This window comes from Eurytemora carolleeae, unplaced genomic scaffold (genome assembly GCF_000591075.1).
Source record: "Eurytemora carolleeae unplaced genomic scaffold, Eaff_2.0 scaffold471, whole genome shotgun sequence".
Classification (NCBI taxonomy): domain Eukaryota; kingdom Metazoa; phylum Arthropoda; class Copepoda; order Calanoida; family Temoridae; genus Eurytemora; species Eurytemora carolleeae.
This window is the reverse complement of record NW_019396402.1, coordinates 100,698-119,468: the sequence shown is the minus strand read 5'-3', so window position 1 is coordinate 119,468 and position 18,771 is coordinate 100,698. Positions and strand designations below refer to the sequence as shown.

At 31.9% G+C, this 18,771-nt stretch overlaps 1 protein-coding gene across 2 annotated transcripts; it reads right to left on the bottom strand.

Moving 5' to 3' along the window:
- Positions 1–688: 688 nt before the first annotated feature.
- On the bottom strand, positions 689–16,065 carry LOC111702546 (uncharacterized). Of its 2 annotated transcripts, XM_023474275.1 has the most exons (9): positions 15,961–16,065; positions 11,609–11,648; positions 10,681–11,063; positions 9,962–10,038; positions 8,844–8,919; positions 7,527–7,859; positions 6,219–6,347; positions 5,196–5,264; positions 689–2,578 (listed from the first exon to the last, which is right to left on the bottom strand). In XM_023474275.1, the coding sequence occupies exons 3-9, from the start codon at positions 10,996–10,998 to the stop codon at positions 2,495–2,497; spliced, it is 1,086 nt and encodes a 361-aa protein (XP_023330043.1). In that variant the 5' UTR covers positions 10,999–11,063; positions 11,609–11,648; positions 15,961–16,065; the 3' UTR covers positions 689–2,494. The 2 variants fall into 2 exon arrangements, with proteins under 2 accessions (XP_023330043.1, XP_023330044.1); XM_023474276.1 differs by lacking the exon at positions 5,196–5,264.
- Positions 16,066–18,771: the final 2,706 nt, after the last annotated feature.

Genomic DNA, 18,771 nt, shown 5'->3' with positions numbered 1-18,771 from the left:
TCATAAATGCTTTGTCCATTAAACATTTTTCAAGAACGCTCCAAATATCATTGCTCAAAACATTATTCCTGCAAAAAATAAAAATTAAATTTATGAAAATACAATAATTATATTTGGTAAAGACTTCAATGAAGTATCAATTTGAAATTAATGGATTAAATAGTAAATATAAGTCACAATGTATGCAGAAGTTGCTTAACAATAAGCTTTTATTGAAGATTTTAAAAATATTTGAAGATTAATTGAAAATAATAATCTTTTGTATAAAAAACTTTTGTTATCCTCCAGAAAAATTCTAATAATAAAAATTACAATTAATTACAGTTTGAATACATCTTTGGTAAACTCAGCGGAGACATTTTGAGTGGTCAAACATATTTGGTATTTTCTGTTATTCAGCCTCAAGAAGGATCGAATTTTTAGCAATCTTTCAATCCCTCTGACCCCTCAACGAACGAAACATTAGTCCCAAAAGAAAGTACTTAAGAAACTATCAAACATTTTAAAATGTCAAACAGAATATTAGGAATTATAATTTGTGAGATATCACTAACATTCAGTTCGACATATCGCGGAACGGTATGTTTTTTCAGAATGATTTTAAAGTTCCAAATTGTTTATATTTTCTTGAACAAATACGTAAAATATAAATATTTTATAATATTTAATTTTTGAACACACATTACTAAAATTAAATATTTTTGAAAAATGTCTGATTTTCTTGAGGGTATTTTCATACTTTTTATATGAACAGAAAGTTATGATATGTTTGTAACAAAATCCAGAAATAGATAAATATCAATACGGACAATCTAATCTAATATTTTCACTTATCATCATATAGGAATATACATTTTTTTCAGAAATTAAATATAAATTCTCATAAATTTTTGGTCAATAATTTAATAGATAGATTCTCTTTTAAATTCTGAAAATATGAGCTGGGCTTGGATTACAAAAAAAGTAAAAAATTTTAAATTAATAAACAGAAATTGCAGATGTTTTTGACAAAATGTGGTCGGCCTTTTTTGTGTTTTCAATATCTCTAAAGAATTTCGTTCAGATTTGGATAATTTTGGTTTCATTAAATGAATTTAATTAATGATTTATGACCAGAAATTTTGTGATCATGTTTCAAGAATCAAATTTATATTTCTTGAAAATGTCAGTTTAATTTTCTATACTTATATGGCCAGCTCTACATTAAAATAACTTATAAACTGATGATAAATCAAGGATTATCTATCTATCTATCTAGGTTGTATCATTAAAGACATGACTAGATTTATAATTCAGACCTATATATATATATGTATATAAGAGATTCTTTAGATAAAATGATAAAATAATAAAAGAGAAAACAGGATTTTTGAATAAATATATAAATGGAAAGATGGTAGCATGGGTTCATCACAGCTATTTTGTCCAATGGTGGAAGATAAACAAAGAGGTCAAAACTTTTGATTAAGATTTCGCTGAACTGCAACGCCTGACTTAAACAGCAGAAACTTTTAATTTATGGCGATTAGGTTTTTTTCGGTTTTTTTAAATTCGCCAAGAGATTTTTAACATAGATTTTGATAAATCCATAATGTGTTAGTTTTATCCACCGGGCTTCAAAAGTTTCGACCTGTTTATTTTTACAATTTTTAAGTTGGACCCTTTTGTGACAGAGGCCTTTTTCTCAAAATTTAAGAAATTCTTGATTATTTTCAACGATAAAAGTTGCAATTAATTGAAGAAAATCTCCGAAATTCAGAATTTTATTTATTTGAGTATTCACGGAACCTCTACTCTGCTCTGTAGCGAGACAGGTTTCTGCTAGAACACAATACACACATTCTTCAAAGAATTTCTTGTTTCTTGAAAGCTTGAAAAAGCTTGAAAAGACAATAATTGAAAGCCAACATTTTCCGGAAAGCCAAGAGGGCTGGAGAACAAATGTTACATGAATTATTTACAGCTAAAAATTATTTTTTTACATGGAAAATAAAATTCCTGACGGTTTTGAAAAAATGATATAATTTTTGATAAGATATGTTTCTTGTGTTTAATTTTCTCAATCAATTTGATATGTAGGACTTAATGGCTAATTTTGAACATAAAACAGATATGTGAAATAAACATGGATATGTCCAATATATACTGCAGAAAAAATGGTTTAAAACGTTGAACATTAATAAATAATATAAATTCACTGGAATCGGAGTTTGTTGCTATTTGTAACTATGCACATGCACGGTTAAATATTTAGCATAGAAATATGCCATTTAAATAATAAATATTTTAGACTTTTGTTCGACAAACAAGAAAATGCAGTTTTAATCACTGAATAAATATTTTTCTCATATTGAAATACCTCGAGATGTCTTTTGCTACTGCAGCTCATTTCTGTGTTTGAAATTTCTGGAAGCAATCTTTTGGCGGATTTTTCGTCGTACAAAATCCGGGAACTTTTAGCTGTAGCAGTTTTAATACAGGTGTATTATAGATTCTACTTTCCCTTTAACATCAGGTTCTTGTAGAACTCGCGTTCGCGGAATCTTTTCTTTGCTTCGTCTTTCTTACCTTTCCGCAACTGAAAATAATTTTAAATAAATAAATAGTTAGATATTACGACCTATTGTTATGAATTCTTCTTAAAGTGTTGGTTTGTTATTTGTTAGAAGTAAATATCATGCAAGTTGCACTTCATGTAAATTTGAATAAAAAGATCAAAAATATTGATTTGCAGATTATTCAACATGTATTAATTTGAGTTGCCAATTTTGGCCGCCAGATGGTACTAAAGAGCCGGCGCGCCACTCTGCGCCAATGTGGCTCCCTGACTTTTCGCTTCAAATGATTTTAATTATTTCTGTTCTCTAAAATATATTCTACAAAGTAAATTTTGTGCTGAAAAAGTCGAGGGACCAGAAACTCACATTAAACCAACATGGTACAAACTCTTTCAACAAATTAATTTTAAAGTTTAAAGTTTCCAAGTGATGATGTCACCATCATATTTTCAACAAAATGGCGGGGTTCAAAATTGTTGTTATTAAATGCCCGTCTTTTGCTAGTCTGTTTCCTTGTATGTGGTAGATTATTGTAGTTTTCTAGTTGTGTGGTGTGGTGTTGTGGTTCTCTAGTTGTGTGGTTTGATATAGTGGTTTTCTAGTTGTGTGGTGTGGTAACGTGTTTTTCCAGTTGTGTGGCTTGGTATTGTGATTTTCTAGTTGCGTGGTTTGGTATTGTGGTTTTCTAGTTGTGTGGTTTGGTATAGTGGTTTTCTAGTTTTGTTGTTGGTATTGTAGTTTTCTAGTTGAATGGTTTGATATTGTGGTTTTCTAGTTGCTTTGTATGGTATTGTGGTTTTCTAGTTGTGTGGTTTTGGTATTGTGGTTTTCTAGGTGTATGGTTTGATACTGTGGTTTTCTAGTTGCTTTGTATGGTATCGTGGTTTTCTTGTTATGCGATTTTGTGAGTTTCCAATTGTGTGGTGTGGTTTTATGGTTTTCTAGTTGTGTGGTGTGGTGTTGTGGTTCACTAGTTGTGTGGTTTGATATAGTGGTTTTCTAGTTGTGTGGTGTGGTATTGAATGAATGAATGTAAGAGTTTGGTCCAGATATCTACTTTATATTGGCAAACTCGTGTTCAGAGACCAGAAGATATGTTTCTAGAGATATATATCTTCCGATAGAACCCAAAACTTAAAGGGACTGTTAAGGAAAAACGAAAGGGAAAAATTTGAAAACTTAGAAGTTGATCGGAACCCCTATTGAGAAACTAATATAAAACTTTAAAAGTTATACAAAACTCATATGTGGCCGAAGGAACCACATGAACAGTACTGAACGACAAAAAGAGGAATTTCTAGTTAATGACCAGATATGCTTTGCTATTGGTAGAAATTCTGGTGACGTAAAAACAAAGGTAACAATAATGTTATCAATTATTGAAAATGTACAAGAAGTATTATATTCAAACTATAATAAACGCGGGGAATTAGAAAGAACTAAATTCCTTTGCTGATTCAAGACACTGATAAGTTCTTATAGATTTGTAAGTCCTAGTTCAGCCAATTTTAAATTTTCAAAATCATACTCTATAGCTTAAAAGTACAACCCTATTTTTATCTATCCTCTCTTTCTCTCTCAACTAAAATACCACGGATCCATGAACATTGTAGATGCATGAATATATAGAATTATCCCGGATACTTTTACGGATGAGAAATATCTAAATTTGAAGCTATATATTTATAAATATATATATATATAAGGAGGTAGCAGTATACGAAACAGTATATCAGGTAACTCCCACACATTCATAAAAAGAAAATTCAATTTCCAAACTGTGGAAAATGAAATATTGAAAAAAATCGATTACATTTTTAAACCATTCTCTGCAGGGGGATTGTGGGTGGAAATTATGTCAGATTCACAACCGTACCCTACTGACCTTTGACTTTAAAAATCCTCGCCAGTGAACACTTGGATTTCCTGTTTTTAGATAACTGTGTTATGTTTAAAGTTTTGAATCTGTGTTTAGAGGATTAATTACGTTCTCCTTGTCCCCTTAAATTGAAAGCCTTAGCATTTAATCAAAATGGTATAGTTTGTATAGTTTACCATAATTTAAAGAGAAAAAATGAGATATTTGATGAAATCAAATCTAAATCATTTTAAAAAGAATTAAAAGGTGGGGGGTGTACCTACCCCTCCACTATACCACAATAGGTGGGAGTGTACCAACCCCTCCACTATACCACACTAGGTGGGGGTGTACCCACCCCTCCACTATACCAAACTAGGTGGGGGTGTACCCACCCCTCCACTATACCACACTAGGTGGGGGTGTACCCACCCCTCCACTATACCACACTAGGTGGGGGTGTACCCACCCCTCCACTATACCACACTAGGTGAGGGTGTACCCACCCATCAAGATTTTACAACTAATAACCTAACGTTTCGTTCAGTTTGTTGATTGAATTTTCCATTTCTTACTGAGATAAAGACAACTCTGAAACTTAAATATCATTGACTTGGATATTCGCGACGCCTTGATTTTTGGTTTTAACTTCCTTCTCACTTATACTTTTTTGTAGCTGTAGACATATTCATTTAAAAAATTCAACGCGATTGTTTCTAGCTTTGGGTTGAAAGGAGTAATTGGCTAAATACTACTCGATGGATAGATAGATAATCTACCTGTTGAGATTGTATTGGGAACTGATTCCGTCTGAAACCATCCAACAAAGCTTGTTCTAGCTCCTCTATCTATAGGGTTAGTTCATTATTAGTGGGTTAGTAAAGCATGCGGGGCAAAGATACGGTGTGTCCCAACAGACAGAAGTAGATAAATACATGTCGTCTTCTTGCGAAAAGAAAATCTATTGGCTCTTCTAACTTTGTAAATATGATGCTTAAAACCCCAAAAACTGTTAAAACATTTTAAGAGGTTGTTCAAATTTTAGAATGCTTAAAATATGTATAACCTTTATTTAAAACACACTTTGTGAGAACAGATCATAAAACTATCTTTACATCTTAATTATCATGTTTTTGGGACACACTGCAGAATAAAATTAGTCTTGAAAGAACAGGGGGTACCCAATAAGGACGAGACTGTAAGGACGACCTGAAACTCTTCAAATATGACGTTTTCAAAGTTAGATTGAGTTTTCTGAGCTTTTAATGATTTGGTATAAAGACAGAAACAAATTCCGTACAATTGTTTCTGTTCTGATCTAAAGTCTCATCCCATCTTGGTAACCCTGCATGTTTAGTTCTTTAACTATTGTATTATTTCTATGACCATATTTTAATTCTAAAATTAATTTCATGCATTATATTTAATTTGTGAAAAAAATGTAATAAATGTAAATTTCTTAAAAAGAAATGACTAACCATACTTTTATTTAATAATAGTGAGTATTTTGAAAAATCCTAATTCTTGCACCAAAAGGGTAAACAAAAAAAAGGAAAAAGAGTCATTACTTCACATTTAAAACTTCTATTCCTGTTGCAAAAAGTCATAAAATAGAACATTGTACTTTTTAGTGTATTATTTTATTGAAAAGTATTCTTTTATTATCTTTTGTGTTTCATACAAGTCTTCAGATAGATAAACAAAAACAAGAAAAACTGGCAAATCTAAACAGAAATATCAACACAACTTTATAGCAAACTTATTGATGAATGAAACTTTGAAGTACTTTCACGGTTTCCTACCTTTCTATCTTGATTTTTGTGTTTTCGAAGATTTTTCCTTCTATTCCAATGTTCCTTGTCTACTATTCCTCCGGTTTGAATTGCTCCGCTGGTTTCGTCTCTATAATTCAATCTACTTCTTCCGCCATCCTAAATTTTTTTAAATCAACTAATTTTTTTTTAAATACAAATAATAATAACTTGGGAATCCAAAGAAAGCCATTTTTTGCAATTCATCGCAATTTCTTTGTGGTCTGAAATTTGCTTTGGTAGAACCGTAGAATCAAATATAGAAAAAAATCCGCAAATTCGTTTTAAAACCGAGACTTTCTGTTGTGATTGTGAACACTGACAAAGAATTCTGATATTCTGATATTCTAGCGCTTAAAAAAACTGTTTGAGATTAATAAGTGAACTATGTCTTCCATAAAATAGATGAACAATCTCTTTTGCGGTTTTCTCAACTTTCAGTTTTCGCGGATTTTTGAATGGTGACGTCATGGGTCGTTTCGTGAGCATTATAGGCAAAAATCTAAACTGGTTTTAGGATAAGAGTTCATGAATGAATTGGCAGAAGATTATTGTATTTGCCATGGCTGGGTCGAACTATAAGATCCCAGGATCCCAGGGCTAACATAAACGATTGAAATAATCCTGAAAAGCTGGACAGTGCACAGCTGGTCTTAGATTTACAACAAGAGATATCATTCATTCGATCAATCATGAAGGGAGAAAATATAGCTATCCAAGTCAAGTAAGCCACTATTTTCGAACAATGCATTATAGGAATTGAATCTTTGACACAAACTCTGATTTTCTTTGTCATAGACCTTAGATATTTCAAACTATAAATTCTATATTTGAAACATCGAAGGTTTACACCATCAGGTTGCAAAGATACAGGATTTTGAACATTTGAGTTTGGGGCAAAGTCTCAATTTTTTCCCTTTTGACGTGTCAGTGAAAATTGGAATCTGAAGAAACTTCGAGAGTTATTTGTTTCTTCATTTTAATTAAGCCAGCCTTTACACTTCAGATAACTGTGGAATTGGAAGACGACTTTAAAACTTTAAGTTTAACTTTAGATAGTTCAATGAAAAATAGTGCGGTGTAAACAGACCCATTTCACATAATATGGAAAATGTTATTAGTAAAATTCTAGTTCTTGCTGTATTTTGAGATTCGTTACAAAACTGTAACACTGGAATGCCGCGGTACCAACGTGTTTATATATATACCGCACGAAGACATTACTGTTCGTTACTACAGTTACTATAGATATGAATACTGGATCAGATTATGCAAAAACTAAACTTGTCTGTTTTATACCTGTTTTAACGTGCTTCTGAGCAAGTCGAACTGAGACGGTTTTCTCTGTTTCTCCCTGTATAGTAGTTTACCCCAATCCTGCCCTGATCCCTTATCCGACCTAGCCGGCAACCCTTGGCTCTGACGTAGCTCAGAGTGAAGGTTGTCGAAGTGTGAAGGTTTTGGAGCTGATTTTTCAAAATATTGTATTCCTGAGTTCCATGCGCCAGGGTTTGGATCTGAGCTGAGGGGTGTATCCGGGTCCCGTAGTTCAGTGTACACGGTCCTCACGTGGTCCCGGGGACGCTTTACCGTCTCAGAATCTTGACTATAGCTCACCGTACCGTACACATCCTAGACAGTACATTGTTAGGTCTGTTTCATTTTAAGAACCGGAACCAGCTAGAGCGGGCTGTACAGTACTACTGGGACGGTACACCAAATAAGCCGTCTCCTTCTAGATATATTGCTATAGGAGTCATCCTATCATTATCTCTAACCTCGTGGCGGGTATTTTATAGATCAAGGTTATCAGGAGAGCAACTGTATTTTATTATTTACTAGATCAGATTATGAAAAACAATTATGTACTAAACATATGACAATTTTTTCTGAAATAAATTGTCCTGAAGAAAATGTTTAATCTTGATAAGGTTTGTGTTCTTATGTTTAAAAATAATCCTGACAGGGTTATGAGGGATATTTGTTTTTATTAAAGAAGAGAACTTTGGAGATAATGTATTATTGAAAAGCTTTGTCCAATTAAATATACAAGAGATATCCATCATATTCTGGTTAAATATTGATTGATTGATTCTCAATCAATCAACTTGCTCATTTCTGATTTTTCAAGCTAGAAACCCGACAATATCTTCCACAATATTGATTAGAGAAAGTTTGAAGGGTCCGTTATGTCTCGGAGAATGCCATTCTATAGATAAAGCTAGTCACGTGAAATTATATCAGTACAGTCCATTTTTTTTAGAAATATTCACGTACCTCCTCTTTAGATCCTCCCTTACTTCCCTTATTAGAAATATTCACGTACCTCCTCCCTTACTTCCCTTATTAGAAATATTCACGTACCTCCTCTTTAGATCCTCCCTTACTTCCCTTATTAGAAATATTCACGTACCTCCTCTTTAGATCCTCCCTTACTTTCATTATTAGAAATATTCACGTACCTCCCTTACTTCCCTTATTAGAAATATTCACGTACCTCCTCTTTAGATCCTCCCTTACTTCCATTATTAGAAATATTCACGTACCTCCCTTACTTCCATTATTAGAAATATTCACGTACCTCCCTTACTTCCATTATTAGAAATATTCACGTACCTCCTCTTTAGATCCTCCCTTACTTCCCTTATTTCTGTTCCGAGGGCTGCTACTCCCACTCTTTCCACGGAATCTTCTAGAAAAGAAAAAAATATGTAATCAGGGAGCATCGCGCCACTCGTTCCAATCTTAACTTGACTGTAAAGTTCCCCCTGACCTAATCAGAAATCCTAATTAGACGCAAACAAATCCTCACTGGATACAAAAATTTCATCGAACACAAAAAAAACTTCATAAGACACAAAAATCTAAATTAGGGACACATATATCATCAAATGACACGAATTTCCTTGACAGACTCTAATATTAGACAAAATTATACAACACAAAAAATTCACTGGAGACACAAAAATCCTAAAACGAAAAACAGAAAACTTGACAGGTTTGGACGTCATAAAGCCCTAGACAAACAAATATACATAACAAGTATAAAATATATATACATTATAGATCGTACAAATAAGAAGGTGAAGGCGGGGGCATGGGTGCAACAGGATAGTTTGGAGTTGGAGGAGGGGGCAAAGAGACATATCTAAAACCCGGAGATGTTTTTTCAGGAAATAGGAAATTAAGATTGAAAAGTTTGAAAATAAGTCTGTGTGTAGGTGTGTTAGGGGGGGGGGGGGGGGCAAAGTCTCTGCAAGCTTTTTAGAAGAATTAATCCAGCTTTGAACTCAATAAATCAAATGTTTAACTTTCCAGGAGATTATTCTATACTTAAACTTGTTAAAAGAAAATTAACTCCTGAAAAACTTTTATTTAAGAATTGGAAACTTTTAAAGGGAAAGTTTAAGAATGAAAAGGTGGTCGAAAACACGTCAGGACAGACCTAGATTGAAATGTATTTTAATTAATCCTCCCTTATGGTTCGCCGCGATCAAGCATGAATTTGGTAAGTGTGCTTTTGTTTTTAAATTGCTCATTTTCATTTGTGGTTTCTCAGCAAAAGTGACTTGCGCATTTCTTGCTTACAAGAAACAATGAAGAAAAAAAAACAATGGAGAAAAATAAACAATTTTTTATTAAGAAAGCCGATTTTATCTTTGATCTGATTAAGGTTTTAAGGATACCGTTTTAAATCGGGCATTTATATTTTTGCGTCGTTTTAATATTCTTACCTGGCATTTCTAAATCTGTCAGCTTCGAAATCTGCGAATGAATGAACTTTTCGTGGGATCTCATTTGTTTCAATTGCCTGGAGTAGACAGAAAATAAACATATTGCATTATAAAAGTATAAAAATAAAAGATTAACAATACAGTGGTAGGCGATTATATCGCTACAATGAAAGCGATGAAGCTTCTCTTGACTTTTAATTTTATTTATACAATATACATACTGTTCAACAAATTGATATAATTAAAATTGAAATCGAAAGTTGTCTTCATTGTATTGATATAATCTCCTACCATTTGCCTTAAAAAATTGCCTTTTTGAGATGTTGATGTGGTCAAGGGCTTTTCAAAAATGTAAAATTCATCATGATTTGCACAAGCAAAAATTTTACTGTTTCAATGAATTCTACAAAAAAATGTTAACATCCCATAAAAACAATCCTACAAAGAGGTTTCCAAAAATTCCCCCCCCCATCTTTTACAGCATTTAAGTATTAGATTTCAGAGTGCTAAACAAACTCTAATTTGCTAATCACTATATCTTTGCAACCAACCTTCCATATTTCGACATAATCTGGTCAAATTCTTAGTAAGAATTATTAAAGGTCCACGACATCAGGTTGCAAAGATGTAAGGATTTAAAAAAAGTATTTGGACAGTACACCAAACATATCATCCCAGTTCAGTGAGGTTAATTTTATGTATAATGTATATATATATACCTTATTATGGATTTTCCGGGCTAACCGCCACATTTTTCTCAGCTCACGACAGGATGGTTCCGCCGTACCGTCCAGGTATTCGTCAAAGCCGGTTTCCCGTTCTCCCCTGCTGAGTAACGGGAGGGCGGGACGAGATGGGGAGAGTGTGTAGGGCGGGATGACATCGTATCTATTTCTGTTTACGTTCTCACTACCATCCAGTAGTTGAAAATGTACTAGCTCCACAGGGTCATACAGAGATGGTCGTACTTTGTAACAATTCACCATATACAGAGATTGTAGTACGTACAGTACATGACAGAATGTTAGAGCTTTCATGTCTGTTTTTTTGTATTATAATATGTCTCTTTTCTTTGAAATATATAAACTGAAAGCCGCGAAATCTGAAAAAGAAATATTATTTTATTTAATCTGTCAGTTCCTTACAGGCAAAATGTATTTTTTCCCTTTAACCTTATGTTTCAAAAATTTTTAACAGTGCGGAAGAAAAAATATGTTACTAAAATAAACCAACACGTCTTTGCCTTTTTAAAAAGTAAGCAGAACACATTTTAGAAAGCTTCCAGCGTAAGACATTTTTTTTTGGAAAATTATTTAAGGTCCACTACTATCCTGATATCTTTACTCAATTATCATATCAAATGAAACTTTTTGGTTTTATAAACTTACTCTTTGTTTTTAGTAGAGTCTTTACAACGAATTATAAGAAGCATAACAATACTCGCCTCGAACTTAATTTATATTTTTAAAACCTGCATGATGGTGGCAACTTTTTACAGATCAAACTATTACTATCAATTCTAACAGAATTCAAAGTTTGAAATATCAAAAGTCAACGACATCAGGTTGCAAAGATATGCGGATTCTAAAATCATAGTTTGAGGTGAAGGTATTCCTTTACAATTTAATGTTTAATTCTATCTATTACCTAATTGTACAATGTTGACAGGGTATTTGAAAGCAGAATTCTAAAAATAAATAAATAAATTAACTGAGGGAACAAATTCTATTTTTAAAACGTAATAGTTTTGGTAAACTAAATTTAACAAGGAATATTACAAATTGAATTTTGATATGAATTGAAGTTTATAGATATATCTAGATTTATATGCAAATAAAAATTTTATTTTAGAAGAATTTTAACTGGAAGGTGGGAAGGATGGGAAGGATGGGAAGGATGGGAAGGATGGGAAGGATGGGAAGGATGGGAAGGATGGGACGGGTGGGAAGGATGGGAAGGATGGGAAGGATAAGAAGGATGTGTACAGTGTACAGTGTACAGTGTACAGTGTACAGCATACAGTATACAGCATACAGTGTACAGCGTACAATGCACAGTGTACACTATTTCTGTTGTCAAATGTACACTGAATTTGAAATTTTGAACAATTAGTTAACAATAAATACCTAATATGACGTCCATCTTGCCTCTATAATCATTGATGTCATATTGGGTAATTATCTATCTATCTTAGGAGACGACATTTTCCGTACATTGAAGCACGTCGAAAGTAACTAACTTTGTTATACAACCTTGGGGGATGTAAAATTTTTAATTTGGGCCGATTGTGTACTGTGTAGAATTACTGCAGTACGTGGTGAGGATGAAGACTGCAGTCAGAGGCGTACACTCAGAAGGAGGGGATATGGGGGCTCAGCCCCCCCCTGGACCAGTGAAATCTAAGGATTTCACAGGTTTTTCAGGCACCAACGACTTCAGATTTAACGGTTCGTTTTTTAACATGAAGAACTTCCCAATTTGACCAATTAAACATATTTTTTTGTCGTTTCTCTTTTATATTTTTTTTGTCGGCATGCTTTATAAACAAAACAAAAAAGTTGAGAAATTGTTGAATTATAGACAAACAAATGCTTGAATTCTAAAAAAAGAAACCGAATTCATCTCACCCTGGTTAATCCAGGGTGAGTGAGGGTGTATTGGGTGTAGGGATTACGGCAACAAAATGAACGCTTATTTGTCTTAAGAATATTTGAAATGATGATTAGCTAAAAGTTTATAACAACTAATAAATAATTCAAGTCTTGGGATGAATGATTTAAGATGAAAGAATGAATGAATGAAAGAAAGAATGAATGCATTCAGGGATGACACAACATAAGATTTTCTAGTAAATTTTAAAAGCATATTTTTCTTTTTCTGCATTCATTTCTTTGTTTAATTTTTTAAGTTTAACATAAAAGTGACAGTAGTCATCCCTGAATTTTGAGTACGGTATAGAATAGGTTTTTATGGATAATATATGCTAATTTGACAGCAAGAGTAAAATTGTGCCTTGAGGCGAAGATTATTAAATGCGTAATTTAATTCAATTTAAATCTTTTATACAAAAATTATAGTTTTCAACATGAAAACAGTTTTGCTGTAAGAAATGTCGAAAATGAATGATGAAATGCAAACTCAGAGATCAAAAGATTAGATTTTCTTCAAGAATAAAAAATCCACAAAACTCGAGATATTTGAAAATCCGGGAAATTGGACTGGAAACTATTACATGTCATGTCAACATGGTCGAGAGAAGAAGTTTCTGGAAAATCTATTTTATTTCTTTTTTTTCGTTCTTTAATTCATTATTTGTATTTTGTACAGACTAGAAGTACAGACAGTCGCTGATTTTTAACAAAAGTTTGATATTTTTTTATAATCCATTTACTTCTAATACATTCATTCATGATTCATTAATCCTTAAATCCTTATTTAGTATATAATTTATTATTCCATTCATTTATTCACTTTTCATCAATTCATTTCTAATTTATTCAATCGCTCAGAATTGATTAATTCATTCATTATTCGTCCGTCCTAACATTTTTTTACTATAAATTGATTAATTCATCATTCATAATTCACTCAACTGTTCAAAATTTATTAATTAGTTTGCTATTCACCCAACCATATTCCATATATTCATAAATGCATTCATGATTCATTCAACCTGTCTTAATTCATTATTTTATTCAATTCACTAAATCATTGATATCCTTCCATACATTTATTTACTATTCATAATGCATTTATTTCTTCTTTTCTAAATTCATTTTCAAAATTTATAATTTTCTAATTTAAAAAAATTAAATGTTCATATTTCATTTATTCAATCATAATTCACTCATTCATTTATAATTCGTTAATCATTTCCATGATTCATTCATAATCCATCCTTTCATAATTAATTTATTCAAAATTCATTCATTTATAATTTATTTATTCATAATTCATTCACTAATAATTCAATAAATCATAAATTCATAATTCCTTCAATCATAGTTCATTCATTCATAATTAATTCAATCATAACCCATTCATTCTAATTCAATAATTCCTAATTTATTCATTTAATAACTTAATCATTTATATTGCATTATTGATTCTTTCCGGCATTTTTTCATTCATTCAATCAGCCATCCTTATTCTCTTTATTCATACCCATTCATTCAGTCATCCTAATTCTCTTTATTCATACCCATTCATTCAGTCATCCTAATTTCCCTCATTCATAACCATTCATTCAGTCGAATCCTAATTCCCTTCATTCATACCCATTCATTCAGTCATCCTTATTCCCTTCATTCATACCCATTCATTCAGTCATCCCAATTCCCTTCATTTATACCCATTCATTTAGTCATCCTTATTCCCTTCATTCATACCCATTCAATCAGTCATTCTAATTCCCCTTATTCATACCCATTCATTCAGTCATCCTAATTCTCTTTATTCATACCCATTCATTCAGTCATCCTTATTCCCTTCATTCATCTTCATTCAATCAGTCATTCTAATTCCCCTTATTCATACCCATTCATTCAGTCATCCTAATTCTCTTTATTCATACCCATTCATTCAGTCATCCTTATTCCCTTCATTCATCTTCATTCAATCAGTCATTCTAATTCCCCTTATTCATACCCATTCATTCAGTCATCCTAATTCTCTTTATTCATACCCATTCATTCAGTCATCCTAATTTCCCTCATTCATAACCATTCATTCAGTCGAATCCTAATTCCCTTCATTCATACCCATTCATTCAGTCATCCTTATTCCCTTCATTTATACCCATTCATTCAATCAACCTTATTTCTCTTCATTCATCCTCATTTATTCAGTTCCTAATTTCCTTCAATCATACCCATTCATCCAGTCATCCTAATTCCCTTCATTCATACCCATTCATTCAGTCATCCCAATTCCCTTCATTTATACCCATTCATTTAGTCATCCTTATTCCCTTCATTCATACCCATTCAATCAGTCATTCTAAATTTCCCTTCATTCATCTTCATTCATTCATTCATCCTTATTCCCTTCATTTATACCCATTCATGCTTAACTAGGTTTCAGGTATCTTGGAATAACAATTTAAAATTTCGATATTTCGTCCCAATATTCTCATCAAATTGAGTTATTGATAGAATAGGTATATCCTTTATTCATCCCTCCTAACTTTTTTTCATCCCTCCTAACCTTTATTCATCCCTCCTTACCTTTTTTATCCCTTTCCCGCCCACGACAGATTTCTACCTCTTATAAACTTTTAAAATAAGAATTGATTAAAGAAAAGAAAAGAAGTTTTGGTGGGGGAGGAATCTTCAAGTTTTTGTCTTGTTCGCAGATAATAGATCCAGATACTATCTATCTATCTATCTCTATAGTTCGACAATAGAAAAAAAAGAAATAGTTGCAAACGACACTAAATTAAATTTTTGTTTGTTTTTAATACAATGAGATTTGTTTTCCTTTGTTTCCTTGAATCATTGACCCCCCCCCCCCTCCTCCTTCTTTTAATAATTGAGTCTTAGTTTTAAGAATTCATTTAATTCGTTTCAGATAGCATTATCTAGTTTTCTTTAACTATAGGTTTTTTTCTTGATCCGTTTTGTCAATTTTGTCTTTTTTTTGACTAGTTTTGTCTAGTTTTGTCTAGTTTTGTCTTGTTTTGTCTAGTTTAGTCTAGGTTTTTCTTGTTTTGTCTAGTTTTGACTAGTTTTGACTAGTATTGTCTTGTTTTGTCTTGTTTTGACTAGTTTTGTCTAGTTTTGTCTATTTTTGTCAAGTTTTGTCTAGTTTTGTCTAGTTTTGTCTATTTTTGTCAAGTTTTGTCTAGTTTTGTATAGTTTTGTCTATTTCACAATTGGGTAGAAGGATTTCAAAATGATGATGATTATTTTATGGATGGGGGGGAGGATTGAGGGCCTAAAAGGGGGTTGAGAGGGGGGGTGTACCTAAAGGGGAGGTTGAGAGGGGGGTGTAAACAATACCTGAAAGCCTCTGGATTGGAACAGTTGAAAGCTGTTTATAAGTCACATAATAACATCCCGAGTTCCCGAATTAGATTCTGAAATTATCGATAACTTAATGATAATACAAATAATAATAATAATTACTATGAAAAAGGTAAAAATTATGCTGGTAATAATAATAATAAAAATAATTATAACATTATCAAAAGTTATCATAATGATAATAATAATTATAATAATAGTAAAAACTATGATGATAATAATAATGGTAATAATCATAATATTATAAATGTGGTGTTTATTTTTCAATACCAAACACAAATAAGAAAGTCTATGAAACAAAATTTTTAAAAATCTCATGTTTTGCCTCAAAAATGTTATTAATATAAATGTATCTTTTTACATGCAAAAATAAGAATAAAAAATAAACCGGCCTTTTTCTGCAAAAAAAATTACTGTGAAAAATCTGTATAATCTTAAATTCCACATTTTATTGAAATATCTTGTGTTTTCAATCGTTCTTTTCTAAAGCAGTTATTGAGAAAAAATGTATTGTATTCCTAATATATAACCAGATAAAATTGATTGTCTCATTAGTCATAATACTACTCCTCTGCGTCAAATCAAAACTACAGGAGAAACAAGGGTGTAAAATAAAACCAAAAATGTCGAAAAAATTGAGCCTTCGATCCCTCTGGTCTATAGCTTGCAGTGAATATTGAGCAGTTAAGGTTTTAACAACAGATCTGTAAAACATTTTTTTGAGTTTGAAATAAGTTTTGAAAGATATAGAAACTAAGAGAAGAGGTTCGGACAAAGTTTTTTTGTCTTCTTAATCATTTCAAGCTATTAAAAAAATCTTGTTAAAAAGCCCATTTTGCCGTTAGCTATACAAGTTATTCTATAACTTTTGTGTGAAATTTATTGGCTTGTTTTAAAAGTAAAAGAAATAGTTTGTTCAACAGAGTTTTTGCCATAAATCTTGAATTTCTTGAATTTATAAATTCTATATTTTTGTTAACAGAAGGGACAATCTAATATTTTCAATAAAATCCACGAAATTTACTGGAAACAGATTACTTCACTTTTAAATTTATACGTTAAAAGGATTTTGTTTATTATTTATCATAGCAACCATATATGTTATGGTGTTGATATTAAGATTTTTAAATACAACGTTAATGATCTTATTATTCATATTTCTCAAGATACATTTATTATTTTTCTAAGTTTATATTATTTATTATTGCAACTATATATGTTATGGTGTTGATATTAAGATTTTTAAATACAGGGGAGTGGTGTTTTTTAGGATGAATTTTAAATTTTTAAATTCGGGGAAAATAAAAAAAATTTCTGGGGAAAGGGTAACAAGCAATTTCTTTACATGAAAATAAAACAATTTATTAAACATTTAATTTAGAAAAAAAAAGTTTAACCGGAAAATGTAAATATGACACAAATAATGAATTTAAAACTAAAATAAGTCTTGATGTAAAAAAATTAACCTTAAAAAGGTTTTTAAAAAGTGAAGTAATTTCGCGGAACTGAAAAAAAAGTTATATGGATAAAATCTAAATATTTTCTGTAAAAAATTAATGTTTTTTTAACAATTAACGTAGCAAATATAAATCATTTGCAGAATATTTCAAGAGTTGAATGAATGGATAAGATGGTTATGGTTAGATCTAGTAGTGTAGGTGTGTATCGGAGTAGGAATGGTCTACAACTGACTCCCCTCTTCATCTAAACATCTCTCAGACCATTCATAAAGATATTCCTCCCGACCAGTGCCGGGTTTGGATACCATTCAACCCGGAGTAAATTCATCCTTACTCCCACCATTCAACCCGGAGTAAATTCATCCTTACGCCCACCATTCAACGTGGATTAAATTCATCCTTACTCCCTTCATTCAACCAATAGCAAATTCATCCTTACTCCCATCATTGTACCCGGAGTAAATTCATCCCTACTCCCACCATTCAACACTGAGTAAATTCATCCTTACTCCCATCATTCAACCCGGAGTAAATTCATCCTTACTCCCATCATTCAACCCGAAGTAAATTTATCCCTACTCCCACCATTCAACACTGAGTAAATTCATCCTTACTCCCACCATTCAACCCGGAGTAAATTCATCCTTACTCCCACCATTCAAAATTCATCCTTACTCCCACCATTCAACCCGGAGTAAATTCATCCTTACTCCCACCATTCAAACTAGAGTAAATTCATCCTTACTCCCACCATTCAACCCGGAGTAAATTCATCCTTACTCCCACCATTCAACCCGGAGTAAATTCATCCTTACTCCCTTGATTTAACCCAGAGTAAATGCATCCTTACTCCTACCATCCAACCCGGAATACATATTGGATAGTAAAAAAATAGGTAAAAAAAGATAGCATTATAGAGTGTATCAACGGGTGGTTTGGAGAATTCCAAAATGTGGTCTAATTTCGTTATCTTCAAAATTAATCAAGAAATTATAAGTTTAAATAAGATCAAATATGTTTTTCGCTGATCAAAATTTGTCACGGAATTCCAATATAGTTTGAGACACCCAGAACTCCAATATAGTTTGAGACATCCTGAACTCCAATATAGTTTGAGACACCCTGAACTCCAATATAGTTTGAGACACCCTGAACTCCAATATTAATGGAGATGGAGTGTTTGAGGGGGTTGCATCAGTGCATCAGTTATTTAACTATTTCTGGACCATTAAGCGATAACCTTTTTGATTCATCATTTTTAATATTTTTGAAACTTTTTATTTTTTCTTCATAAAAGTACAACTGATCTTATTTTAAGTTTAACATG